Below are 27,939 nucleotides of genomic sequence, written 5' to 3' on the forward strand. Positions count from 1 at the left end.
ACTAAAGAAATAATTCACGACACTGCAGCGAAAACCTTTTAAACACTTTTTATTAATTAACGCAACTTACAGTCAACCCAAAGAGTGTACTATATTAAAGGGGAACTCCGGCGCAAAATGAACCTGGGGTTAATAACACGTGTACCGAGTTCGACCGTTCTCTGGTATTTGTTTTCATGTATTTGTTTTGTTAGTCAAATGTGACCAGTTTTCTTGCAAACTGCTATTTAGCGTATAACGCTAGCCTTCGGGGCACACCTACACATAAAAAGAAATCGCTATTTCTATACCACTAACAAGGCTCACAATATCACCACACTTACACGGTAGCATAACTAGGGTCCCTACATGTAAACCGAAGCACTGAGAACTTTGCAAGTATACAGGCAGTTTATTAAAAAAGGAATACAGTACCGTTCGCGTCCGGCTCGCATATCCAGGCGGGCGCCATCTTGGGGAAACTGAACTGTCTGTTGCCGGAAGAAAGCACTGAGAGCACTGAACGAAGAGAGTTCAGTTTAGCGATTTCTTTTTATGTGTAGGTGTGCCCCGAAGGCTAGCGTTATACGCTAAATAGCGGTTTGCAAGAAAATTGGTCACATTTGACTAACAAAACAAATGCATGAAAACAAATACCAGAGAACGGTCGAACTCGGTACACATGTGTTATTAACCCCAGGTTCATTTTGCGCCGGAGTTCCCCTTTAACTAAGGAAACCGCGCGATTAATCGTGATTAGATATTTTAATCTATTGACAGCCCTGCAAAATGCAGTGCATTGTTTTTGAGTGTGTGCACACTGTTCACAATGCAATGCACAAACGTAATGGACGAGGTACTAACAGATGAAAATGTGGTAAAAGAATTAAATTTAAAAAAAAATGTGGCACTGCGATGTTTTAAGATACGATACGATATTTTGCAGCAGTGTTGCAGCGGCATACAGTGCACACAAAAGGTAAAAAAAAAACATTAAATAAACACAAAAATAATAAATTATATACAATACAACAATAGAAGTTGTAAGTATGGATATTGCACATGAGAGAATTAATGATAGGTAGGGACTTTCCAGACACCCCTTCACATATAGTGTTGTTATTTTTTTTCTTTAAAAACTGGATAGATAGAAAAATGTTTTTTAGTTTTTTTTAGAATATATCTTGTTGATTCTAACTGCTAAATAATAATAAGATGCAAACTCCAGAATTTCCAAAATCGCCAATTAACCTAACGAGCGCGTCTCTTGACGGTGGGACTAAAGCCACGCAGACACAGGGAGAAGATGCAAACTCCAGACACAAGTGCCCGCAGTGGGATTCGAACCCGGGCCTTCTTGCTTCCATCAGCGCCGACCAGCTTAACGATCGGACCAAAAGAAATGATGGAATGTTTTTTTTTAGATGAGCAAGGGTTAAAAAAGGCGTTTTATGTGAAGGTTACAAAAAGGAGGACTAGTGCGTCCGCTGCTCCTGCGCTACATGTCGTTGGCATTCACGGCTCCCCGGTGGACCCCAAATCGGGACAGTAGGAAGGCTCCAATCTTCCTACTGATGTATCACACCCATGAATGCCAAGGCCATAGTACACTGCAGCGCAGCATTGCTCTACCCCTCCACAAACACTCATTCTACTCGTCACGTATTTATACACCACTGATGAAAGTCTCGTCAGACTTATGGTGCACGCTTGACTTTTTGTCTCTGCTCATCTCCATGTCTCAGACTCGGATTATTAACTTACCAGACACTGTTTTAAGGTGTCCAATTGATTTGATTTGACCCGATTATTTGCTTGCAATGTGCTTCAAGTGCCGCTTGGAATTATGGGTAACTGCTCAAGGATACTGCGCAGGATTTTTAGAATTCGCATGTCACATCTGTAAAACATATTCCCATATGTCAGTTGGACTTTATTTACTTTTCTAATTTCCGGTGGAAATGTCCGTCCTGCGTATTGCCTGTTGTGTACCTCCCACGTTTCCGTAGCTCCTTCCGGTTTGCCGTCAGCCATCACTGTGGCTTGCCAACGGTAAGTGGTGTGGAAAGCTAGCTGCTGTGCTATTTAGGGATTTTCTCTGTAAATTCAGCCATTTTGTGTTATAAATTTGGATGTAAAGCGATTACGTGTACCTCCGTGGCCTTACCCAGTCGTTATGTGTTGTTTATGAGCACTGATATGAGTTTTCTGGAGGTTTGGAGCGCGATTTATGCTAGCGCGGTGTTTGTCACCTGGCTAAAGTAGCTAATGCTAATGCAAACTCGTAGGTACAGCAAGAACAATCTGAAGACCATGTATATCCCTGTGGCTTCTGCGGGTATGCGTTTTCCTTTGTTAAATGTTTAAAATTTTCGCTGTCTCCCTTTAGTTTTCCCACTCTATGCATTTCTGTTCGTGTTTTACTGATTTATTTATTTTTCCTGTAGCCACCAAGTGTCGCTGTTTTACCGTGGGTTTGAGATTTGTCACTAATTAGAATTAATAGGGTTCCCAGTCAGTTAAAAAGTGTACCTTGAGCTGAATATCCAATGTAATGTCAAACATGTATTTTTGTGCTACAGTATATATTTTTATTTAGAAGACAAATGATGAACTTAGAATGTGCTTTGAGGCTTTGCTAAGGGAGCAGGGGTACAGAAAGCGCAATTTTAAGACAACGTATGTGTCTGTGTCTTCTGCAGGCAAGTGCATGCTGGAGAACCTCCCTTTGGATGGCGTCTTTCTCTACACCCTCACCACATCCGCCAGACTGGTGCCGTGACCCTTTGGATCTTCAGATCAGCTCCATGCTGTCACCAGGGCTGTTGTGTCTACGTTTCAAAATGGCCACGTGCTCAGGTTTATCAAAGACGGTTTAGGAGGGTGCAGTGTTTCTGATTGTTTACCCTTAGCTAGCTGATGACTTTGGAGTCATTTTGTATCACTTGTTATTTTGACCTTCAGATTTGGCTTTTGTGCTCCATGTGATTCATTTAAAAACTACCGGCAAGTGTTTGTTAGTGGCAGAAAGAACAAGCTGAAGACAATGTATGTGTCCATGTCTTGTGCAGGCGAATAAATGCTGCAAAACCGCCCCTTGGATGGTGTCTTCCTCTGTGCCCTCAACACATCCGTTACACCATGTGCTAAATGACATTTCTTGTAATCTCAGATGCCGCCGCGCTCTTTGGTTTCAGTGTTAGCCGTTAACGTGAGCCATCGCGCTGTTTCATTTGATCATGTTTTGTTTTAACATCACGTCTCCTCACGTGGTATGGAGCCCTACCCACGCCGCCAAGGACGCTCAGCCACCAAAGGCAAACTACCTGCTCCAGGCTATTGGCCGAGGACCTGAAGATGGGCGCTTCCAACCGGCTGGGACAAAGGTGGAGAAACGCTTCAAAGGTTGAGCGGAAACTTCGTTCAGCCGAAACACCTGCAGAGCGCAACTCGGTGACGGTGTTGAAGAAGGCATACTACTGGTGCTGACTGCACGTAATCAATCTATCTTGTGTCTTTTAAGACGGAAGCATGAAAGAGTCCAGGAGATGTCAGTAAGCAGGCTTTTACACCGCTTTGTTGTCAGCAGTTATTTATTCAGACATATTTGCGCTGTCTGACTGTATAAACAAATAATACTAAAATTAATAATGAAGAAATGACAAGGACACCAGCTGCACTGCATCATACCATCGCATGTTGGTTCCTGCAGCCGCCGCATTTAAAATCACCAATTAACCAAACGAGCGCGTCTGTTGACGGTGGGAGGAAAGCCACGCAGACACAGGGAGAAGATGCAAACTCCAGACACAAATGCCCGCAGTGGGATTCGAACCCGGGCCTTCTTGCTTGCATCAGCGCCGACCAGCTTCACGATCGGACCAAAAGAAATGATGGAATGTTTTTGTTTGTTGAGCAAGGGTTAAAAAAGGCGTTGTATGTGAAGGTTATAAAAAGGAGGACTAGTGCGTCCGCTGCTCCTGCGCTACATGTCGTTGGCATTCACGGCTCCCCGGTGGACCCCAAATCGGGACAGTAGGAAGGCTCCAATCTTCCTACTGATGTATCACACCCATGAATGCCAAGGCCATAGTACACTGCAGCGCAGCATTGCTCTACCCCTCCACAAACACTCATTCTACTCGTCACGTATTTATACACCTCTGATTAAAGTCTCGTCAGACTTATGGTGCACACTTGACTTTTTGTCTCTGCTCATCTCCATGTCTCAGACTCGGATTCTTAACTTACCAGACACCGTTTGAAGGTGTCCAATTGATTTGATTTGACCCGATTATTAGCTTGCGGGGTGCTTCAGTTGCCGCTTGGAATTATGGGTAACTGCTCAAAGATACTGCGCGGGAGTGTTTTTATTTTAGAATTCGCATGTCACATCTGTAAAATATATTCCCATATGTCAGTTGGACTTTAGTTTTCTAATTTCCGCTGGAAATGTCCGCACTGCGTATTGCCTGTTGTGTACCTCCCACGTTTCCGTAGCTCCTTCCGGTTTGCCGTCAGCCATCATTGTGTCTAATAAGGGGAGAAGTTCCACTCTCAGTGATCTTCCGGCTTCTGAACTGTTCGTTACGATGGGACTTAATAGAGAGTGGCGAGGCTCTCCTACGAGTTTGCATTAGCATTAGCTGCTTTAGCCAGGTGACAAACACCGCGCTGGCATAAATCACGCTCCAAACCTCCAGAAAACTCATATCAGTGCTGATAAACAACACATAACGACTGGGTAAGGCCACGGAGGTACACGTAATCGCTTTACATCCAAATTTATAACACAAAATGGCTGAATTTACAGAGAAAATCCCTAAATAGCACAGCAGCTAACTTCCCACACCACTTACCGTTGGCAAGCCTCAAAGCCAAAGCACAGTGATGGCGGACAGCAAACCGGAAGGAGCTACGGAAACGTGGGAGGTACACAACAGGCAATACGCAGGACGGACATTTCCACCGGAAATTCGAAAAGTAAATAAAGTCCAACTGACATATGGGAATATGTTTTACAGATGTGACATGCGAATTCTAAAAATCCTGCGCAGTATCTTTGAGCAGTTACCCATAATTCCAAGCGGTACTCGAAGCATATTGCAAGCTAAAATCGGGTCAAATCAAATAAATTGGACACCTTAAAACAGTGTCTGGTAAATTAATAATCCAAGTCTGAGACATGGAGATGAGCAGAGACAAAAAGTCAAGCGTGCACCATAAGTCTGACGAGACTTTCATCAGAGGTGTATAAATACGTTTCGAGTAGATTGAGTGTTTGTGGAGGGGTAGAGCAATGCTGCGCTGCAGTGTACTATGGCCTTGGCATTCATGGGTGTGATACATCAGTAGGAAGATTGGAGCCTTCCTACTGTCCCGATTTGGGGTCCACCGGGGAGCCGTGAATGCCAACGACATGTAGCGCAGGAGCAGCGGACGCACTAGTCCTCCTTTTTGTAACCTTCACATAACACGCCTTTTTTAATCCTTGCTCATCTAAAAAAAAACATTCCATCATTTCTTTTGGTCCGATCGTTAAGCTGGTCGGCGCTGATGGAAGCAAGAAGGCCCGGGTTCGAATCCCACTGCGGGCACTTGTGTCTGGAGTTTGCATCTTATTATTATTTAGCAGTTAGAATCAACAAGATATATTCTAAAAAAAAAAAAAAAACTAAAAAACATCTTTCTATCTATCCAGTTTTTAAAGAAAAAAAAACTTAACACTATATGTGAAGGGGTGTCTGGAAAGTCCTTACCGATCATTAATTCTCTCATGTGCAATAGCCATACTTACAACTTCTATTGTTGTATTGTATATAATTTATTATTTTTGTGTTTATTTAATGTTTGTTTTACCTTTTGTGTGCACTGTATGCCGCTGCAACACTGCTGCAAAATATCGTATCGTATCTTAAAACATCGCAGTGCCACATTTTTTTTTAAATTCAATTCTTTTACCACATTTTCATCTGTTAGTACCTCGTCCATTACGTTTGTGCATTTTTTGAGTGTGCACACACTCAAAAAAAAAAAATGCACTGCATTTTGCAGGGCTGTCAATAGATTAAAATATCTAATCACGATTAATCGCGCGGTTCCCTTAGTTAAAGGTGCAGTAGGCAGGATTGCGAAGATCCAGGACTTAGCCAAAAAATTTGAACATCGACAACTTCTCAGGGGCACTTTACACGGAAACGATTGGAGGTGAAAAGCGCAAAACATTTTATCGGATGTCCTGTATCGTTTAGATGGTGACGCCGTTTTTGGGGGTTGAAAAAGCAAAAAAGTGAAACCACCCTCCAGAGTGGAAATCTTAAAAACGCTCCACCCTCGCGTCACCGTGCAAAGGGTGAATAACGCAAAACTGCGTTTCTCGTCGAATAGAAATGACGTGACAAGCATGCGACAGGACCGGAAAAACAAGTAAACAACATGTCGAGCTCCGCGATGGAGGTTCAACAGGCCCTAGCCGCAATAATTTGTATCCAAGTGGTTGTTTTGGTTAATGTATTTCGCGCGCTAAGCGTGGAAAAGTAGAAGAAAAGTAAATACCTCTATGCAGGCACTCTTGGGAGTGTTGCCACCTAGCCATCTGGCCGCGGTATACTGCATCTATGTGTATGAAATTTCACACACTTTTGCGTTTCCGTTTGAACACAGATTTGTTTCAGAAACGCTCGTCTAAATGCGGAGTTAAAAGTGAAAACGAAACGCCACTTTTGCGCTTTTGGTTCAGATAGTTTCCGTGTAAAGGTAGCCTTAGTCCCTCCCCACTTTCCGCTAAAGCCCAAAAAGGTCTCCCAAGCCCCTCCCCCCACAAGGGAGAGCTGTGCACGATAGAGCGCGTGCATATTGGCCCTGGAATACTGTGCACGAGCAGAGAACCGAGAGAGAGCGAGTAAACAAACTCGCGTGGAGCACACTGACGTAACAACAACAAAATAGTTTTTATAATACCCTTCGTTATTGCTAAATCATTTTAGGTCAAAATATTTAGCAATAGTCAACTTTAGGACAAAACCAAGGTTAAGATGTTTCTGAAAGTAGCCTACATCGGTGATGTTTGCTATCAATAACAGTTAGAAGCATTCATTGTGGCGTTTTATTCCACAGTTTAGATTTATCAATTTGCTATGTGGTAGATATATGACCGCTACCTGTTGATGTGGTTAGACGTTTGAGAGTGAAGCTGAGGCACAGGCCTCAGACGAGGATTACATCCCGGCTCCTTCTACACGCCCACGGACAAGTGGTGCGAGGTGGTGGAGGGAGGGGAGGGCGCTATGAAATGCGTGTCCATGAGCAGTGATTGACACTCTGTTAGATACACCCCTGGGCTTGATTGGTGCATCTGAATGTGGAGCGTTGGATGTCTTGCAAATCGCGCTACAGGCTCTAGGTGGGGCCAGAGGAGCCGAATTTTTTTTTTAAATGACCTGCTTCATGCAATTATACTTGAACGTAGGGTCAGTTTCAGCAAATATGACAGAAAGTTAGTTTTATAAAACTTGCCTACTGCACCTTTAAGTGATACGTATTCACATTATGTCCTAACAGGGTTTACAGCATGTCTTGTGTTCTGTTAAGTATAATTGTTACCAAAAATACAGAAATGTAAAATAGAAATCAAAGCTTACAACTTTAAAACAACCAGGAGCTTAGCAGTGCATGTGAACAAATTATTAATTCAGCAACATAAAGACCCTCACCAGAACAGGAATGACAGCAAATTCAGTTTTGGCATGTTGTGGTTTAAATAAAGGGAGGAAATAAGAAAACCTTTATTTGTCCCACAACGGGGAAATTGCAGTTTGTAACAGCATGCAGAAATGGCAGAGATAGAATAGATAAAAATAGCTATATTGCACAGACTGGTGTTATTATACCATAAGGTGTAATAATATTGCACATATTAGGAGTGCTTGTTGTGGAGCCTAACAGCAGCAGGAAGGAAATACCTTCTGTATCTTTCCTTCACACATCAAGGGTGAAGCAGTCTGTCACTGAAGCTGCTCCTCAGTCCTGTCAGGTCACCATGCAGGGGGTGGGACTCATTGTCCAGCATGGAGGACAGTTCAGCCAGAACTCTCCTGTCACCCACCTCCCTCACTGAGTCCAAGGGGCAGCCCAGGACAGATCTGGACTTCCTGATGATCTTATCCAGCTTCTTCCTCTCCCTCTCTGTGATGCCACTGTTCCAGCAGACCACTCTGTACAGGATGGCTGATGCCACTACAGAGTCATAGAAGGTCTTCAGGAGTGGCCCTTTCATTCCAAAAGAAGGTAGACCCTGCTCTGTCCTTTCCTGTAGTGTGCGTCCGTGTGGTGAGTCCAGTCCAGTTTTGTGTTGAGGTGAACACCCAGGTACTTACAAGAGTCCACTTGCTCAGTGTCCATTCCCTGGATGTTCACTGGTGAGGGGAGGGCAGAACGGCGTCTATACGAAAATCCACCACCATCTCCTTGGTTTTCCGTGTGTTGATAAGAAGGTGGTTTCGCTGACACCAGTTCCCCGTCAGTCCTCTGTGCTCTGCGTCGTCGTCATCTCTTATGAGGCCAACAATCGCAGAGTCGTCAGAGAACTTCAGCAGTACACAGCTGTCGGTGTTGTGTCTGAAGTCTGCTGTGTAGAGGGTGAAAAGAAAGGGGGCCAGGACAGTCCCCTGGGGGGCACCCCTGCTGCTGGTGAGCAGGTCAGACACACAGTTCCTGTTTCTCACAAAATGACAGACAGATTGCTTCACCCCTTTTTAATTTCACTGTATGTAAAGAATGCTCTTTTTTACAAAACATGTGACCAATAAACTTTTGAATTGAATTTGAACGATAGGCAAACTGTAGTGGGTCCATGGAGGGGCCCACCTCAGAGCGGAGATATCCCAGTATCAGTCTCTCCAGTGTCTTCATCAGGTGGGATGTTAGAGCCACCAGTCTGTAGCTGCTGAGGTCTTTAGGGTGCGATGTTTTGGGCGCCGGTACCACGCACGAGGTCTTCCAAATCTGTGGTACCACTCTCAGCTCAAGGCTCAGATGGAAGACATGCTCCATAACTCCACACAGTTCATCTGCTCAGGACTTAAGGGGCCTGGAGCCGATACCATCCAGTCCTGCTGCTTTCCTCGCTTTTATCTTCCTCAGGTCTTTTCTCACCTGGTCTGCTGTGAAGGACAGGGGTGGGGGATGAGTGGCTCCATCTTGGTGTGAAGATGTGAGCACATGGTCTGGTGAGCCAAAGGTTACAATGATTTGAATGCTGTATATCCTGCATCAGGGTATAGCTATTGAAGATAGAGTGAAAGTAGAATGGTGTCGTGTGATTGAATAGAGAGTAATGGTTATGTTTCCTGCACTCTATGTGTCAATTGGTTTATTTTCATTTTTGCTGGATTAGGAATTGATTCAGATTCAGAACCCGTGGAGGTTTCGGTGGCGAGCCAGGAAGAGGGAGCGACTCGGACGGAACAGAGCACAGTGTGGCCAGCTGTGGATCCACTCCGGAGAACCCCAGACGTCATTTCACTTCACTCACTGACACAGATAAGAGAATAACACAAAAATCTACCCGGGTAGTAGTAGTCATATGAACAGAACATTACACACACATCACAGAACGGAACTGAACTCTCAGTTTCTAATAAAGGAGAAGGGACGCTTTTATTTCATTTTTTTTTTTTTTTTTTTTAAAAGGAGCTGTTTTTTGTATTATTTAGTTTTCATACCCTATCAAAAATCAGCTTGTGTGAGGCAATAAATTGTCAACGTTCAACTTCGTGTTCTCTCATTTGACAGTAGTGTGTTTGTGCATGAGACATCAATTTCACACATGGATTGGCCACCACAGAGTCCAGACCTTAACCCCATTGAGAATCTTTGGGATGTGCTGGAGAAGGCTTTGCGCAGTGATCAGACTCTTCCCATCATCAATACAAGAACTTGGTGAAAAATGAATGCAACACTGGATGAAAATAAATCTTGTGACTTTGGAGAAGCTTATCGAAACAATGCCACTGAGAATGCGTGCTGTAATCAAAGCTAAAGGTGGTCCACGACTTGGCCAGGCAGTGTAGAAAATAATATAAACTTAGCCTTATCCTTTAGTTGAAGGATTGTAGGAACAAATCATACACGAGTGAACACTGGTCGTGACTCGTGTAATTATTACCTACCAGAAGGGGGAAACAGAAGTTCTGCACTGTAACTTTAATTTCCTGAATCTGCAGAGGAAAGTTATGTCGGCATTAATCCCTGTGTATCAGTGTTTAAGCATTTTGTACATAGTGTGTGAATGGAGAGTCTTCTGGGTGCCGTTTTTATGGCAACTATAGTCGTCACAAACACTCTATAGTCTTGATTTAAGACATTTTATTACAAGGCTGTATCAACATGTGAGCAGCATACAGTATGTACAGCTGGAAGGACAGTGTGAACGCAAGTACACATACGTGAACATAGAAAGCAACTGATGCAAGTCAGAGGTATTTGGATCACAAAGAAGAAAATCTGGAATGATAAATCACACTAAAAAAAAGATTCATTAACATTTGGCAGAATTTCATCAACTAAAGTCACAAACCAATGAAACTGGGATCAATTGGGGGAAAAAATAAATTATCCACAAACAAATAAAAGGAACCAACAACTGACAAAACATTGAGAAGGCCAGAAGAACAACACCCAGATAATAATAAAAAAATATACTGATCATAATCACATCTAAATTGACAATCAATGACACTTCTCAGTCAGCTCCAGTGGATCCTTATGGCTTGGTCAAAGTATATATCAATGTTAAACGTATCTCCAAATTTTTAATTACTATGAAGTCAGTGTCAAATATGTCCTTCATCGTTCTTCACTGGCAAAGTTCAAAAAAACATTTTTGGTTTCTTTAATCATATTTACAGCTTGTGTTAACAGTTAATTCTCCAAAATAAGACGTATAGTATGTCATTTTACATGTACAGTAAAAAGAAAGAAAATGCTGTATCACAGGCCGTCTTCATAATTCACACAAAAAGTCAAATTTCATTTTTCACCCTGTATAAAAATCAACAGTTTTCAGGTACAAACAACTTTTATATACAGACCACCAGAACGTATACCAGTACCAATGATTTTACAATACTGATACCATCAATACACTGAATTGTCATTTCCAGATTCACAAAAAAGAGACTTATTTCAGGGGTTGTAGCCTTTGCTATTGAAAACCAAACTCAACCTGTTTAACATCTAATATTTGTTAGAGTTCTTGGCTTTGTTTCATATTCTCAGTCTAAATGATAGAAGTTGTGTTCAGTAAATATAGGGATTTCTGAGTTGTCACATACACTGGTTCTGGGATATCCTGCAAAAATCCTCCTGTGAACCTTCCTCGTCTCTCGTCTTCACCACATGAACCTCTGCGTGGCTGTGCTGTCCGGCCAGTGGAAGGTCTTACTGATGAAGATGTAAATGGTGGCGGCGTTCACGGCCGTGTACAGGACGAACTCCACAATGAGTCTGGGAAGAGAGGGGAGAGGCATGTGCAGACGGTACATCAGGTACGGCACGATGAAGTACCTGAACTCCAGAAGCTTTTGGGGGACTGTGGCGGACAGGAGGCATGCCAGGAAGGCCAAGCTCCAGAAGAGCGAGCGCGACTTGAAGGAGTCCAGAAAGTTCCACCCGGCAAAGATGTAAGCGGGGATGAGGAGGAAACGCATCAGCTCGTGCCTCTGGAAGAGTTTTCTCCACACGTAGAAGGGGAAATGGCGGTTATCTGCCAGGAGGTACTTGTGGACAAAAGTGAACTTCCAAACGAGGAAGAAAGAGACGCCGGTGACGAAGAGGAAGAACAAAGGCTGTTTTTTTAGAGCTTGCAGGAAACGGAGGGCGCGGTGGTAACACAGCGAGACGGGGAGGGAGAAGAAGAGGGCGAAGGAGAAGAAGTAGAAGAGTTGGGGGAAGTTAAGGCAGGCCTCGTGGCTCGTCCTGTCGCCGACCACTATCCCCTCATTCATCACCACGAACACCAGGAACCCAACGCCGACCGCTGCGTAAGGCCAAGCCACCAGCAGCACCGCCTTCACGTGACTGGGTGACGTGAGGAACTCCACGGTGAAAAGCACTATTTTCTTAGCTCCACTAAAGGACAGTGGCACCTGAGAAGGTGGCGACTTCTCGTCCCTCTTTTTTGCGTGCTCCGTCCTCCAGGCCTCGTCCATTTTGGCGGCCACGAGGGTGCCGGCGCAGAAGGCCACCCAGATGATGTTGGTCTGGCGGAAGAGCACAGAGCAGACGCCGAGGAGCGCCGAGGCCTTGTGGCACCCGTAGAGCGTCATCAGGTAGGTGAAAAGGATGAAGAAGGTGGAGCCGGCGTCCGTGTAGTAGAGGAAGTTGAAGAAGTAGAGCACGGGGAAGGTGGATAGAGACACCGCAGACAGGATTCGCCGCCAGGTTGTCCGTGTCTAGAAGAGACGTAACGTCACACGAGAAGAAAAGGAAAGTGAGAAACTATGACATATGACTCATATTATGGTTTTCTTCTTCCTCTTACCTTCTCCTTGAGGTGCAGCTTGCAGATGAGCAGATAGATCAGGTACAGGTTGCCACAGTTGAAGAGCAGGTTGATGAATCGCAGCATGGCTGTGGAGCACACCACCTCGCCCCTCAGGTCAGCGAGCCACACCAGGGGCTTGATGACTCCCACGGAGACGAGGTAAAGGCCTGGGAGAGTGGTGATCATCGGGTCCCACTGCACAGATTAAAACCATCTTAGAGGGGCATTTAGTCCGTTTACATAGGTAGATTACTCGGCAGGTAAAAAGTCTTATGTGGATGTGAGAAAACAACCATGACAATGTAGGAGCAATATTTATTCTTCTATTCTATTCTATTATTGAGTTTAATGTATCACCCTGCCCAGCTGAATCATGGGAAGTTGAGGATCTCACATTTTTGTGGCCCTCAATACACTACTGGAGGGGCCCTTTAAGTATAAGTACAATAAACTATGAAACACTCGGATATTGTTATCATTATTATTAGTTTACTTAAATTAAATTACATTTACGGCAATTCATCTGCTTTTTGTCTTTTTTATTTTTTATTTTTTCTTACATTATTCAAGCTATACGTGCAAACAAACTGCATGGAAATAAAAAAAAGCTACATTTATGCAACTCCCACTAATGCTATATGTCCGCCGTGGAGATTAAAGCCCCCACAAGCAAACAACAAAAGCCTCGCTGTTAGCTAGCCTTAATCCGCCTAACAGTGATGGACTCACTTTCACGGCTACCGTGACACCAAGAGCTCCACTTTACCTCGTTGAATTTCCCATGGCAGTACTTCTGGGCTTGCGGGACATGAAAAATCTCGTCCATGTACGGCTCCCTCTGCTCCCGAGTAACTCTGGAGAACAGCAGGCATGATGAAAAGAAGTTTATGCTGCAGAGAGCAGTGAAAATGTAGCCTTCAAATTTCTCCATGTTGGATGAGGAAACGCGATGCAAAAGTGAATTTGGTCCAAAGTTAGCTGTAATACTTTTGTCTGTGCCGCATAGCGATTGGAATCGCGTATAAAAAAACACTGAACAACCTCAATTCAAAGCGAAACTGGTTGAAATGTGTACTGTATTGATAAACGGAAGAGTTATGATTTGTGACAGCTGTTGGTCCGCTTCCGAACCAAGCCCGGAACGGAAACAATCACATAACCATTCGTTCCTAGGTTGCGCGAAACCCTTTAGCGTTGTACTTTTATCAAATAATACTTACGATAAAAACACAAATAATTAATCTTAATAGACATTCTCATCAAATAATTTTTGTTTTATGTGTGTAACATTTTCTGAAAGGAGGAAACTTCCTTTCTAGCGGTGTCACCGTGTTATGGTTCCCGCCGTGTACAGACTTCACGTGAACCTCGGCGCTAACCGCCTGTAAATTGTAATTTTCTCATATCTTGGTCTACGCTTTTCAACATGCATCTAACACATGGGCTAGAGCTTTACCCCGACCACAGAGTAACTCAAATGCTTTTCAAAGAAGTCAAAAACGCGGCAGAGTTGAGAAAAAGTGCCATGGAGGGTAAAATCAACGGAGCCTTGATCAACCCCACAATGGTGAGGATTTCCCCCCGTCGTTTCTAACAGCTTGTCTCACAGTTTAATGTACTGTTTATTAGCTAACAATGGTAGTATTTTATTTACTGACAGACTTCCTGTTCATTTCCAGCTGGTGGACACTTTCCAAGTGCTGGTAGCTGCCAATAAAGCTGTACATTTACAGACAGTCGGAAAAATGAAGACGAGAAGTCTTTACTCAGAGATAATCTTCAACCTGTCACCTGCTAATAACGTAAGAAACAATGCATACATTTTCATTAATTGTGGACAATAACTCCCAGTTTCCTGTTGCTGATATTTTATTATCTGAAAACATTAATTTTCCCCTTTATCATATTAGTAGAACAGAAATATTTGACCCTTGCTGATTTGCCCAGCGTTAAATTGCACTACTGTTTATGTAGAAATCAAAGCTTATTATTTTATCCACACAACACATACGTCCCTGACTGCTTCTGGATAGCACCACCAGATAAGTGAACGTCTTGAAAACTTTTCATTTCCTTCACTAATCCAGATCTCAGAGGCCTTTAAAAGGTTTGGGATCTCGGATGGCGACGACTCTGTCATGGTGGTTTTGGTGCACAGTAAAGACGAGGAGCAGCTTCTGTCAGACATCACAGACCGCGTGGATGGACGGCAGGTTCCAGCGGAAGACGTGTCCTCATTGTCAGACCACGCAAAGATCAAAAAGGTTTGCCCACATGTGCTCTAATGAATTGGACTCATTCATTGCGCATCACTGTGTGTAACTTTACCAATGTAAATATACTTAATCTTTAGTAAAAGTACTGCATGCATGCATCTGATGTTCAGAAGTATTGGCTGCAGTTACAATATCGAACTGAAAGTACTGATTCGGGCCGTGTGTTTGATATATTATTATATATGATTAATTCAGATTATTAATATTCAGCATATAAGGAAAATGCTGCTGCTGTTGCAGCTAGCAGGTAATCTGAGGGGTTGTCACGTGGTTTGAGAAGCGAAAGAAGATACACAAGTTTGATAAACTTATCTTTCATTTTTGAAAAGAGCATTGGATCACATTCCATTAAATGTACCGTTAAATGTACCATGTCACACGGTATTCTTTTAAGTTCTAAATTACAACAAAATTACACATGTTGATTCTACATCTGTGTTGACACTTTTCAGTATTATATGATTGATTTCAGGAGCATTTTTATGAATCTTATTTTCTTATTTTATCTCCATTGCAGCTTTACAAAGTCACTCCTCAGGAGGAGAAATGTACGAGTCTGCTTGACGCGGTCGTTTGCAGAATGGCCACCAAGGATGTCATGTAGCTTCACCAGGATATGAGAGCAGAACTGTTCTAATAGAGAGGTTGTATTTTTGTTATATGAGATGTTAAAACACATTTTGTTGTCTATTATTTACTCAATACAAATTAAAATCTGAACCGAAACAGTCAGACTTTATGTACAGAGCAAAATAAATCCATTTTTCCAGAAGTCTTTGCATGAACTTGTCTTTTTCTACCTACTTATTTCATCCGTTATCCGTTACGATCAGACGGCGACACATGCGGACAAAGTTTGGAGGCAGTTATGGAAGTTCTTCTCCAAAGTTTTCACGCTTCCGGTTCCTTTGAACTTTTCCTGTGACAGTTATTTTTGGCTCCGAGAGCTGAAGGTGGGCTCCGAGTCCAGGACCGTGATGTAAAGCTGGTCTCCTGTCAGCGGTGCTGAATTATAAATCCAAAGCGCTGCGGGCAAAATATCAGATAGGTCTCTAGAGGATTAAAAAAAAAAAAAACTCACGCATCCACATCACTGACATGAAAGACCTAAAATCACTGTCAGCCAGAGAAGAAGAAGGCAAGAATAATAAATATACCGTGTCTAAAGCAATGTATTTGATCCAGCTTTGTTCTTTCAGTCACTTTAAATGACCTGTTCTTCATTCAAGTTTAATTAACTTCATTCATTTACATTTGCATACTTATATAATTAGATGTGTGTCTGACCACACTGGAGATAATAAAATTACAATGATATGTATTTTGCTATTGTAGTGATTTGAATGATTGGCAAGAGAGGTAACACATAGAGACACTTTCACAGAAGATACAATACAATAAGAAATAAAGTCACGTCTGCACACATTTGTAAGAAGTCATTTTACAGTCGAGTGAATTTGTCAGTTCGGCAAGTTGGAAAGCTCGTCTTTTCCGATGTTCCCTCCGCTGAGGATGCACACGACGTTCTTCCCCTCCAGCTCCGGTATCTTGTTGCTGACAATGGCAGCAAAGGCAGCGGAGCCCGATGGCTCCACCACGAGCCCAGATCTGTAGAGGGTGGACACGGCCGCCACGATCTCCTCATCGCTAACCAGGACGATCCCCTCGACGTAGCGCTGGCACAGCTCATAGGGCAGCCTGCCTGGGGAGCAAAGAAAAAGAAGGTTTTGTCGGTTTTCCGATTGATTTGTGGCAGAATATTATGATCGGAAACTGAAAGAAACCAAACAAGTCTAGAATTAGACAGTAAAACCTGAAGCGAGGCAGAAAAAAGAAATGGAGCAGTACCTGCAGAAGGTGGTGCGAGACCTGAGGCAATGCTTTTAGTGTCCATCCCCACTGCCTTCTTCTCCTTGAAGCTTTTGTACATCGTGCAGGCTGCGTTCAAACACACACACAAAGTCATAGTCTGCTGATTTTATAGATGACACTGAAACAAAAGATATATATATTTTTTTTACCTCCTTCTGGTTCTACGCCGTAGATCCTGGTTTTATCACAACCTGACAGTTTGATGGCAGCGGCTACTCCGGCCAGCAGCCCGCCTCCGCCACAGCACACCACCACCACGTCAGGCTCAGGCATCACCTCCAACAGCTCCATGCCTAGACTGCAAACACACAATTAATGTGAGTTTAAAAACAGCTTTTATAAATCTGATGTCGACTCTAAATGTACCTGGCGTGTCCTGCTATTAGATCCAGGTCATCATAGGAGTGCAGGAGGGTCATGTTGTCCTCCCGAACACAACGGTTCACCACGTTGATTAGACAGGGTGTAGGAACTTGCTCCACCTCCACCCCGAAACTCTGAGAATGGCAGAGTAGAGACAACGTAAACTACATCTAAAGGACTTTTAGATGTTCTTAGAAGGCTATAGATGACCTCTAACCTGTATGAGGATGGACCTGGACTCTGGGGCTGTTTCTGGCATCACCACCTTCCCCTTTGACCCATAGTGTTTTGTGGCGTACGCAAAAGACTTCCCGTAGTTCCCAGCAGACATGGTGACAAAACGACCACCCTTCGGTCTCCGGGCAAACTGATTGGCCACTCCTCTGATCTTAAAGGACCCTGTCAGTGAAAATAAACGTGGACACGTCACAAAAATGAGCCGTGTGAGACTGCCAGTCCTGAATTAAAGTGGGACGTCCCCAACCATTTCTCTGCATGTTTTCAAGTTTGATGTGGATGTTGCAGCTGATGCTGAGAGGCAGGGTGGTCTGGCACCAGGCGACCATGGGCGTGTTGATGACGCCTAGAGGGCTGCTCCTGACCGTCTCTCTGGCTTCTTTCAATAGATCCAGGGTGACGGCGTCTGCGGACACCTCACCCATCTGTTTCGGAAAGACATTAAATATATGCTTAAGTAACAACCACATGGTAAAAGTAACCTGAAAATGTTGCTTAAGGACTTAAGGACGTATAATCAGGAAAACATACTTAATGTATAACAAATATATATGCAGAAAAAAAAATCTCCTTCAACTGTTGTTAATTTGCAGATTATTTTCTACATTAATCAGTCAATATTGGTGTGTTAAAAAAAAAAGTGAAGTAACCAAATCTGTCGGATAAATGCAGGACTGTAAAACAATATTAAAATTTTTATTTGTACTTAAATGAGCAAATAAATACTGTTATATTCCACCGCTGCATTTTAGTCTCACAAAAAAGTACGCTTTTTAAAATGTAATGGTTTATATCAGAATAATTATGATTTTTTTTTCAGTTATTACAGGTGCTTTATTATATATACGAAAGCTGTTTGGCCGTTCACGTCTGAATGAACACTAGAAAAATATATATTCACATTTGTAATGGAAAAATAATAAAGAATAGTTCAAATAGCTAACAATTAGGTAACAAAACTTTAAAGTCTTTGGTTCATGCTGACACATAACATGTGACCGGTTCACGGATTGCATATTTATTCAAAAAAAACCAAGGCACGCGGAGTTACAAAAGCTACACTTCACAAATTCACACTTAATGTAAATAAAAGGGTATGTTTAGTTTGTTACGGATATTTTCCACTGACCTTATTTGATTCCTTTTTATTTTTCAGCTCCGTGATGTTTACGGTGTTACATTTTTTGCTGCTCCCGGCCTCCCCACGGTTCCGTTTTACGGCGTGCTTCGAGTCGGACGCTTTTGCCCGCCGGACTGCAAACATGGCGGCTTTTGAAAGAGTCAACGGAGAGAAGTGAGGCAAAATTAGTTAATTACACAAGCGAGAGGCTTCATTAATTGAAACGACTGTCGTTTGCAAACATGGGTCTGATAAGACACGTCGTGTGCGCCATGTCGGGCGGCGTTGACAGCTCTGTTACGGCGTTGTTGCTGAAGAGAAGAGGTGAGGCAACACAGACACACACACTTCAGGTTACTTAATATTAAAGGTTAGCTAAGCACCGTGCTTGAATACGAAAACTACAATAATGTTCACAAACAAAGCTGTACAATTTTTCCAACTGTAAAGTTCAGCACATATTCTACGTTTGTTTCCAAATGTGTTTAGCTGTATCATTTATCATTTTGTTGTCTGCTTAATGAAGGCTACAGTGTGACAGGAGTCTTCATGAAGAACTGGGACTCTCTGGATGAGAGTGGGGTCTGTACTTCAGAGAAGGACTGCGAGGACGCCTACAAAGTGTGCCAGATCTTGGACATCCCATTCCATCAAGTGTCCTATGTCAAAGAGTACTGGCATGAAGTTTTCAGGTATTGTGTCTGCCACGCTAACATCAGCCACCTCTTATTTCTACTTATTATTATTTTAACGTCACATCTGTCATCTTCTGCATGCAGCAATCTGTTGAAGGAGTATGAGAAGGGCAGGACGCCAAACCCAGACATACAGTGCAACAAACACATCAAATTCAACCATTTCCACAAGTACGCCATCAACACTCTGGGTACGGTGCCATATTCTGATTTATTTTGAATGTAAAGTGAAGTGCCAAACATTGTTTAAAAGCCTCGTTAAATAAGGCTTTTTGTTACTGTTGTGGCATTGTCGTTGTAGGTGCTGACGCCATGGCGACGGGCCACTACGCCAGGACGTCACAGGAGGACGACGAGGTTTTCCAGCAGGAGCGCAAAGCCCAGTCGACCACACTCTTCAGAGATCGGTTCGAGATCCGCAATCGTAAGCGTTTGATCCTCCTCGCCTTCTTTTGTGGCTGAGGCTAAATCTGCAGCTCACATCCTTGCTTCCTCTTGTCCCTTTACCAGCTGTGAGGTTGTACAAAGGGGCCGATCTCCTCAAGGACCAGACCTTCTTCCTCAGCCAGATCTCCCAAGATGCCTTGAGACAAACCATGTTCCCCCTCGCCGGACTCACCAAAGAGTTTGTGAAAAAGATCGCCGCCGAGGCAGGGTTTCACCACGTGCTGCAGAAGAAAGAGGTGCGCACAGAGCCCAAATATATAGTTAGGACCACAACATTTTTGGGCACAGACACAAAGTTATAGAATGAATATATATATTTAAGTGCAGACTCTCGGCTTTAATTTGAGGATACACACATCCAAATAGAAAGAATGGTTTAAAAAATACAGAGGCAAGCAGTAACTGGACAACTTCACGGACAGCTGTGAAATATTCCTTCACTATTTCTCTGTCAGTAAAGTGGGTAACAGGTCAAGGTCAAGAGAAAATAAAGAGGGTTCACTAAAAGGTGCAATAAATTAGATTAGACATTTCCAGAAACATCTTAGAAAGCCAGAGGAGTAATGGAACAGCATCTTTGGACAAATTAAACTCAGATCAAACTGTATCAGAATGATGGCAAGGAAAAAAGCTTGGGGAAGGGACCTGACTTTATAAAGATTGACATTAGGACAGCATGAAGAGGGATACATGATTTGATTTGATGCACAGTAAGCTGTCTTGGCTCTTGCAGAGTATGGGCATCTGCTTTATTGGAGAGAGAAGAAACTTTGAAAAGTTCATCTTGGAGGTGAGAAGCATAATTTCAAGTATTTCTTCCTTTGTTTTTATTTATTTTTTGGATTTGTAACAAGCTGTTTTTTTTTTCTCCTTTGTTAGTATCTAGAACCAAAACCAGGAAACTTTGTCTCCATCGAGGATGGGACTGTCATGGGGACACACAGAGGTAACTGTCATTTGACATTCTCTCACAGTGAATATATTAGTGTACAGACAGAATACAATGGCTCTGCTTGTGTTATAAGTTAGGGTCAAAACAACACAAACTTAATTCAGCTGTTTTTTGATGCTGTGTCTTCATTCTTAACCTCTAAGTTTGGGTCCTTAATAGCTTACGTTCACATTCTTTTCCTGTTTGCTTCTGTCTGTGTAGGTTGGTTCACCCTGACCCTGGGCCAGAGGGCGAGGATAGGAGGAACGAAAGACGCCTGGTTTGTGGTGGACAAAGACATTGTTACTGGAGATGTGCTTGTGGTGAGAAAATGTGTTTTTTTAAATTTTTTAATCGAAGCATATATCGTCTCAGATCTTTTTTTCCATGATGACTTTGACTGAGCATGATATTAAATGTTTTTCGTACGTACAACTTAATTCATTGTGCCTTTCGTGTCTCAGGCTCCGAACACCAACCACCCGTCTCTTTTCCGTGACACGGTGCGAACAGACCGCTTCCACTGGTTAGCCGTTGACCCGCCTCCTGAGCTCGTCAGGACCCAGATGATGGAGTGCCATTTCCGCTTCATCCACCAGATGCCGCTGGGTGAGCATACGAAGTGATCATTAAGAAGAACCGAAATTCAGATTAAACAATAAAGCTCTGCTTATGTTTTGTTTTCCAGTTCCCTGCACAGTAACTCTGAACATGGACGGCTCAGTGTGGATTTCACTCTCCCAGTCAGTCAGAGCTCTGACCCCCGGACAGGTGACTGCTAAGCTAATTGTTCTGGACTATGCCACTATCTAGTTCTTTTGTCTTGTTTTAGAGTTTTGCTTGTAAATTTGTGTTTTTCTGAGCTTTTCTTTTCATCCTTGCCCCAGTTCGCTGTGCTCTACAAAGGGGACGAGTGTCTGGGCAGCGGGAAGATCATCCAGCTGGGCCCCAGCGAGTACACGCTCCAGAAGGGCCGGGAGCGTATGGAAGCAGCCGCGCAGCACAAAGAGCAGCCGAGTCCTCAACCAGCCAGCTGAGATGACCTCACAGTCTGACTCTGGTACATTAAATAGAGCAACCACATGAAAATCAGCCCCCTCTTAGACGGGGCTTGGTGATCTAGTGCGTCTTTGTGGAGGCTGCAAAGGTGTTTTCAAACAGTATTTATTGCACAAGGAAAAGGAGTTTCTGAGCTGTATTTGGTCGTTTAACACAGTTCAGCTAGGTTCTTGGTTGAGACTCAATGATAATAAGAGGGTTTACTTAGAAAAAGTAACCTCATATTAAAAATAAATTAAGTATTTTACTTCTAACATAACAGGTCTGCACCAGCACCACAGCAATAGTTTTCAGGTATGATGGGTAATTGATAAATTTGTACTTATTAAGCTCTTCATACGTGCACATGCACTTCAGCTATTTGATCGATTAGGCAGAAAGTTTGAGCGAAACAAACATTGCCGTATTTCTGTTTTGAGTAAATGGAAATTCCGAGACATCACTGACCTGAAAATGGACAACATCTGCCTTAGTGCAGTCATCCGCTACCTCGGTCTCAAGGGCTTACCATCCAAAGAGGTTTCACGAAGGTGTGTTCGCTACACCAGGGGAGAAGAACGAGAAGCACAGTGGGAGTCTGTGTTTTCTGGAGGCCCGGACGCTGACTTGTACAAAGATGGGACTTCTGTGTTCCACTCCCATTGGAATAAGTGTGTAAATGTAGAAGGTGGCTACGCTGACAAGGAAATGCACCATTTAAAAAAAAAAATAATAATAATAATAATGGTTTTCCACACATGAGCCTTCCCTGGAATATCTGAAATCTGCTTGTGGTACACTCCTGGATGACATCAGTTTTGTATTGCTCATTCATCAAGGAAGACAGGCACTTTGGCATGCAGGAATAAAAAGCAAGCAGCTGTCGGATGATGATGTACTTGATGTGATATATGAGTTTATGAGGTGTACAGTGTGTCTTTTCGTGTAAAACATGCTGGAGCGTAACCACCAGTAATAGTGGAAGCAGAAACCAAAGCCAAGCGCACCTTGTTAACAAGCAGTCACCTTGCAGCCCGCCCTGCTTTGATACCGCCTGTGTTCTGTGTATTTTTTTTTAAGAAAAAGTGCACAGCTTTGTTTTGCTGTAATAAGAGAAAAGCTGACACTAACCAGGAGGAGGAGAGTTGTAAGATGTTCTGACGGGGTTGTCCATCAGCGTGGCTTCATTTTGGCCTAAATTATGGACGAGATTCAGGCCTCAGATTCATCTGTGAATCAGAATAACTCGTATTTATTCTTCTCTTGCTAAACATTATTAAAAAGCCTTTAATGAGGCCGTCGTGTAACTTTAAATGCTGCTCGTGTATCCACAGACATATTTGTTTTTTTATATTACTCTTGGTTGCGGTCATTTTTAAAAAGATTTAACTTAAAAATATCTTGATTTGTGGCTAGCACCAAATACAGAACTACTGTAGTAGAAATTTCTTTTCCAGATTTAGTTCAGAGTGTTTCCTTTGTAGAAATACTACAAAAAATATTTTTGAAGAGTGCCTTTTTGGAGGTCTGCGTGGTACACTCAGATTCTAAACTATAAACTGTTCATGAAAATTAAAAAAAATTAGTAAATAAATACTATGACTTATGTTTTGGTTTGTTTTTCATTTGCCTGTGTGCATCAACATTATGTCCAGAGGAGAAACATACCTCAAACTATAGCAGCTGAGCGTTTGTTGTCCTACAGTTATTGATCCACAGGGGGGCGCTGTTGGACAAGATTATCCTGCAGAGTGAACCTGTTATTGGGATTATTTTGCACAAACAACATACTGTATATGTGAGTGCATACTAATACAAGTCGTGGCATATCTTAGTCACATAAAAAATGGATTTCAGCAGTATTATCCATTATCATTTTTCTTTGACGTTAGTCACTTGTCTACCTAAACCCTTTATCAGAGGCGAAACGAATTTGATTAGAATACATTAGAGAGATCAGAGCTCTGTTTCCAAGAAATGCTTTCTATTAAGTATTGCTTACAGAACTTTCTAACATAAAATGATGAAAAGAGAGAAAAAAAAACGACTGGATCTTAAATAAAATGTTTAAAAATCAAATCCTACACAATTAATAGTAGTCTTTCAAACCTAATCCAGAAAAAATAGTGGTTCATTTTTGATTGATAACATGTTGTTCTACAATTACTCCAGTGTAATAACCATTCACAAGTCTCACCTCGTCCACCTTTTTTTTTTTAAAGAAATGAGTAGCAGCTGATTAAATTTGGGAAAGTGGCACAAAATGTAATTTCATTTTCTCAGACTGCGAACTTGAGGCCCTAGTTCAAACACTTTCAAGTCGTTTCACTGCTTACATCTACTCCAGCAGACAAAAGTTGAAGAGAGAGCGACACTCAAACGCGCATTAGGAATTTCACCCAACTCTCTCTCCTTATTGTAATAACAATGCACTTGTGCGCATTGCTCACCCGGTCAGTGGCACTTCCTAAATCTCCATGAGAAAAAAAAAAGCCCCCCCTCGAGAAAGCGTCCCAAAGGGAGAACACAGCAGGTTTATGGTAATAAGTCTGAGGAGGAGAAGGAGGAGGAGGAGGAGGCGGAGGAGAGCCACGGAGCCATTTTGTACTCATTTCAAACTCGGTGTGGGTTCACGCAGCCGCTGCGCGCCGTGGATACGCTGACACTATGGATACCGAGCGTCTTTTCCCACTTTAAAACTTCACAATGAGGGATAAAAGTAAAGCGCGCTGCTGGGAGAGGGAGAGTTAATGCTTCTGCGAAGGAGTTTCTGTGAAGTTGAATGGGATTCGGCAGGTTTACAAGCATGGAGCGACCGATGTGTTGGATTTGGGTTTGCCTCCTGTTCACTGTGCCGCTTGCGGGATGTCTGGAGATGCACCTTTCGGAGACTTTACAACCCGGGAGTCTTCTGGCGAACCTGTCCCTCGGACCTGGGTGGACTTACAAACTTGACAGGACTTTATCCCCCAGATTCATCCAGAGCTTTTTCCAAGTTGATAAGCACGACGGGGTGATCCGTCTGTCCCACAAAGTTGACTGTGCGCACGCACGGAGGAACCCGGCGCCTGCTTATTTCAGGACAGGTTCCTCGGCGTCCGGGGACGTTATTCTGACGCATTTTAATGTGTTTGTCCACGGCCAGGACTGTTTTATTAAGTACAAGAGAAAGAAAGCGTCGGGTAAGGCAGACATTCACATTAAACACCTTACCAAACTGGATACAACTTCCTGCCTACCCGCAGGTAAATTGCTTTTGAATGTATCAGAACTTTTGCCTGCCTTCACGCGGAATATTGCCTTTTTGGACACGGAATGTCTCGGGAAAGACCTTGTTGCAGTGTTCAGGCATGGGGATTTATTCCTGGCCAAACACTCGTGTCTCCAGCCGCACAGGGGACAGCCCGAGGTGACTCTGCGCTGCGCTCTGCACAGCTCTCCAGGCGGCCAGCTCTCTGTGCAGCTGAGTTTGACGCTGGTGAAAGTGCCTAAACACCACGAGTCCGTATCAGAAACCACCAAGGGAAACTCTGGCGCACTGATGCGCAGGGGGAAACGGCAGGTAAACACAGGCCCTCAGTTCCAGCTCCCCACCTACCAGGTGTCTGTGCCAGAGAACGAGCCTGCAGGAACGCGGGTTATCACCCTAAAAGCAACTGACCCAGATGATGGAGAGGCAGGGAGGCTGGAGTACAGCATGGAAGCCTTGTTTGACAGGAGATCTGATGACTTTTTCAGCATCGACTCTCAGACTGGGACCATAACGACTGTCCAGGCGCTAGACAGAGAAGTGAAAGACACCCATCTTTTCAAAGTCACTGTAACTGACAATGGCTCTCCGAAGAGATCTTCTGCTACTTACCTCACTGTCACTGTGAGCGACACCAACGACCACGGCCCGGTGTTTGAGCAAAACGAATACCGTGTTAGCATCCGGGAGAATGTCGAAGTGGGCTTTGAGGTGATGACAATCCGGGCCACTGATGGTGATGCTCCCTCCAATGCCAACATGATTTATAAAATCGTGAACGCCGAAGGTGTTAATACTGTGTTTGAGATCGACCCCCGGAATGGATTGGTGAGGATCAGAGAGCGGCCCGACAGGGAGACCCGGGCCCAGTACCAGCTCCTCGTTGAGGCCAACGATCAGGGCAAAGACCCGGGCCCCCGCAGCGCCACCGCCACTGTTAATATCTCTGTGGAGGATGAAAACGACAACTACCCGCAGTTCAGCAAAAAGAGGTACGTCGTTCGGGTCCCAGAAAACGTGGCGGTCAACACGAAAGTCATCCAGGTGGAAGCGACGGACAAAGATGAGGGAAACAATGCCAAAGTTCACTACAGCATCATCAGTGGCAATGTTAAAGGACAGTTCTACATTCACTCCCCCACTGGTGTGATTGATGTCATAAATCCGCTGGACTATGAAATGATCCGAGAGTATAATTTGCGAATTAAGGCTCAGGATGGTGGCAGACCTCCACTGATAAATGGCACGGGGATGGTGGTGGTTCAAGTGGTGGACGTCAATGACAACGCGCCCATGTTCGTCAGCACACCTTTCCAGGCCACCGTGTTAGAAAATGTAGCCATTGGTTACTCTGTGATTCACATTCAAGCCATTGATGGTGATTCAGGAGAAAACGCCCGTCTGGAATACCGACTTACTGGCACCACGCCTGGATTTCCATTTACCATCAACAATAGCACAGGCTGGATTACAGTGAGTGAGGAACTTGACAGAGAAACCACTGACTACTACACTTTTGGTGTGGAGGCAAGAGATCACGGAGTACCTGTGATGTCCTCCTCAGCCAGCGTCAGCATCACGGTGCTTGATGTGAACGACAACGTGCCCACGTTTACGGAGAAGACCTACTCGCTGAAGATCAATGAAGATGCTGTTGTGGGGACCAGCGTGCTGACCATCACGGCCGTGGATAGAGACATCAACAGCGTGGTGACATATCAGATCTCCAGTGGGAACACCAGGAACCGCTTTGCCATCACTAGCCAGAGCGGCGGCGGCCTCATCACTTTAGCCCTTCCCTTGGACTACAAGCAGGAACGCCAGTACGTGCTGACAGTTACTGCCAGTGATGGAACGCGCTACGACACGGCTCAGGTGTTCATCAACGTCACGGATGCCAACACCCACCGGCCCGTCATCCTAAACGCAAACCACCAGGTAATGCTAAGTGAGGAAAAACCAGTGGGCTCCGTTGTAGTGGTGATCACTGCGACGGACGAGGACACGGGGGAAAATGCTCGCATCACGTACATAATGGAGGACAATGTTCCTCAGTTTAAGATTGACCCAGATACAGGAGCCATCACAACACAAATGGAGATTGACTATGAAGACCAGGCCTCCTACACGTTAGCCATCATTGCCAGAGACAACGGCATCCCTCAGAAGTCTGATACCACTTATGTGGAGATTGTCATCGTGGACGCGAATGATAATGCTCCTCAGTTCCTCAGAGACATGTACCAGGGGACTGTATTTGAAGATGCACCTGTCTACACCAGCGTGCTCCAGATCTCCGCTTCAGACAGAGATTCTGGCTCCAATGGCAGGCTGAGCTACACATTTCAAGGTGGCGATGACGGCGATGGAGACTTCTATATAGAGCCATACTCCGGTATCATCAGAACTGCTCGCAAACTGGACCGGGAGAACGTCGCCGTTTATAATCTGAAGGCCTTTGCTGTGGATAAGGGGGTTCCACCTCTGAAAGCAGGTGTTTTTGTCCACGTTACAGTTCAGGACATAAATGACAACGCTCCAGTGTTTAAGGAGGATGAGCTTTATGTTGAGGTGTTGGAGAACAGCCAGGTGGGGTCTGTTGTCGCCCAGATCACTGCCACCGATCCCGATGAGGGCACCAACGCTCAGATCATGTACCAGATCGTGGAAGGGAATATTCCAGAGGTTTTCCAGCTGGACATTTTTAACGGCGACCTCACTGCACTCACGGACCTGGATTATGAAGCCAAATCCGAGTATATCATAGTGGTCCAAGCCACATCAGCTCCTCTAGTAAGCAGGGCCACAGTCCACATCCGCCTGAAAGACATGAATGACAACGAACCGGTGTTGCAGGACTTTGAGATTATTTTTAATAACTACATCACCAACAAGTCCAACAGTTTTCCTTCTGGAATAATAGGAAAGGTACCAGCTCACGACCCGGATGTTTCGGATAAGCTACGGTACAAGTTTGAATCTGGAAATGAGCTAAATCTCCTGCTGCTGAATGAAGACACTGGGGATTTGAGGCTGAGCAGGGACCTGGACAACGACAGGGCGCTGGAAGCACCCATGACCATTTCTGTCTCAGGTAATTAAATGTTTATTTCTCTTGCTCTTCCTTCTGTGTGAAAAACCTGCTTTGCGAGCTGATACAATGTGTTAACGGTGGAAATTTGAGTCG

At 43.9% G+C, this 27,939-nt stretch overlaps 5 protein-coding genes across 13 annotated transcripts in view; 3 read left to right on the forward strand and 2 right to left on the reverse strand.

The window, feature by feature from the left end:
* Positions 1-9,989: 9,989 nt before the first annotated feature.
* alg10 (ALG10 alpha-1,2-mannosyltransferase) lies at positions 9,990-13,751 on the reverse strand. Its single transcript, XM_084573403.1, has 3 exons — positions 13,290-13,751; positions 12,521-12,718; positions 9,990-12,431 (listed from the first exon to the last, which is right to left on the reverse strand). Exons 1-3 carry the CDS (start codon positions 13,452-13,454, stop codon positions 11,370-11,372), a joined length of 1,425 nt encoding a protein of 474 aa, XP_084429529.1. The 5' UTR covers positions 13,455-13,751; the 3' UTR covers positions 9,990-11,369.
* A 128-nt stretch (positions 13,752-13,879) lies between these two features.
* On the forward strand, positions 13,880-15,574 carry tprkb (Tp53rk binding protein). Its single transcript, XM_084573654.1, has 4 exons — positions 13,880-14,090; positions 14,203-14,325; positions 14,611-14,787; positions 15,317-15,574. The coding sequence occupies exons 1-4, from the start codon at positions 13,950-13,952 to the stop codon at positions 15,401-15,403; spliced, it is 528 nt and encodes a 175-aa protein (XP_084429780.1). The 5' UTR covers positions 13,880-13,949; the 3' UTR covers positions 15,404-15,574.
* Positions 15,575-16,066: 492 nt separating this feature from the next.
* On the reverse strand, positions 16,067-17,713 carry LOC311508846 (L-threonine ammonia-lyase-like). The gene is made up of 6 exons (XM_084573836.1): positions 17,519-17,713; positions 17,252-17,433; positions 17,038-17,168; positions 16,821-16,969; positions 16,648-16,737; positions 16,067-16,501 (listed from the first exon to the last, which is right to left on the reverse strand). Exons 1-6 carry the CDS (start codon positions 17,694-17,696, stop codon positions 16,260-16,262), a joined length of 972 nt encoding a protein of 323 aa, XP_084429962.1. The 5' UTR covers positions 17,697-17,713; the 3' UTR covers positions 16,067-16,259.
* Positions 17,714-18,533: 820 nt separating this feature from the next.
* On the forward strand, positions 18,534-23,108 carry trmu (tRNA 5-methylaminomethyl-2-thiouridylate methyltransferase). Its single transcript, XM_084573905.1, has 11 exons — positions 18,534-18,715; positions 18,918-19,083; positions 19,171-19,277; positions 19,388-19,510; positions 19,597-19,769; positions 20,267-20,323; positions 20,413-20,479; positions 20,687-20,787; positions 20,929-21,073; positions 21,153-21,235; positions 21,352-23,108. The coding sequence occupies exons 1-11, from the start codon at positions 18,634-18,636 to the stop codon at positions 21,499-21,501; spliced, it is 1,254 nt and encodes a 417-aa protein (XP_084430031.1). The 5' UTR covers positions 18,534-18,633; the 3' UTR covers positions 21,502-23,108.
* A 1,022-nt stretch (positions 23,109-24,130) lies between these two features.
* Positions 24,131-27,939, forward strand: part of celsr1a (cadherin EGF LAG seven-pass G-type receptor 1a) — an 83,924-nt gene continuing 80,115 nt past the window's right edge. For all 9 annotated transcript variants that reach the window (XM_084573339.1, XM_084573338.1, XM_084573340.1 and 6 more), the window contains exon 1: positions 24,131-27,846. In XM_084573339.1, coding sequence (XP_084429465.1) covers positions 24,285-27,846 — 3,562 coding nt within the window. In that variant the 5' untranslated portion in view covers positions 24,131-24,284. The remainder of the gene's footprint in view (positions 27,847-27,939) is intronic.

The sequence above is a fragment of the Chelon labrosus genome (genome assembly GCF_963514085.1).
Source record: "Chelon labrosus genome assembly, chromosome: 23".
NCBI classification, from domain to species: domain Eukaryota; kingdom Metazoa; phylum Chordata; class Actinopteri; order Mugiliformes; family Mugilidae; genus Chelon; species Chelon labrosus.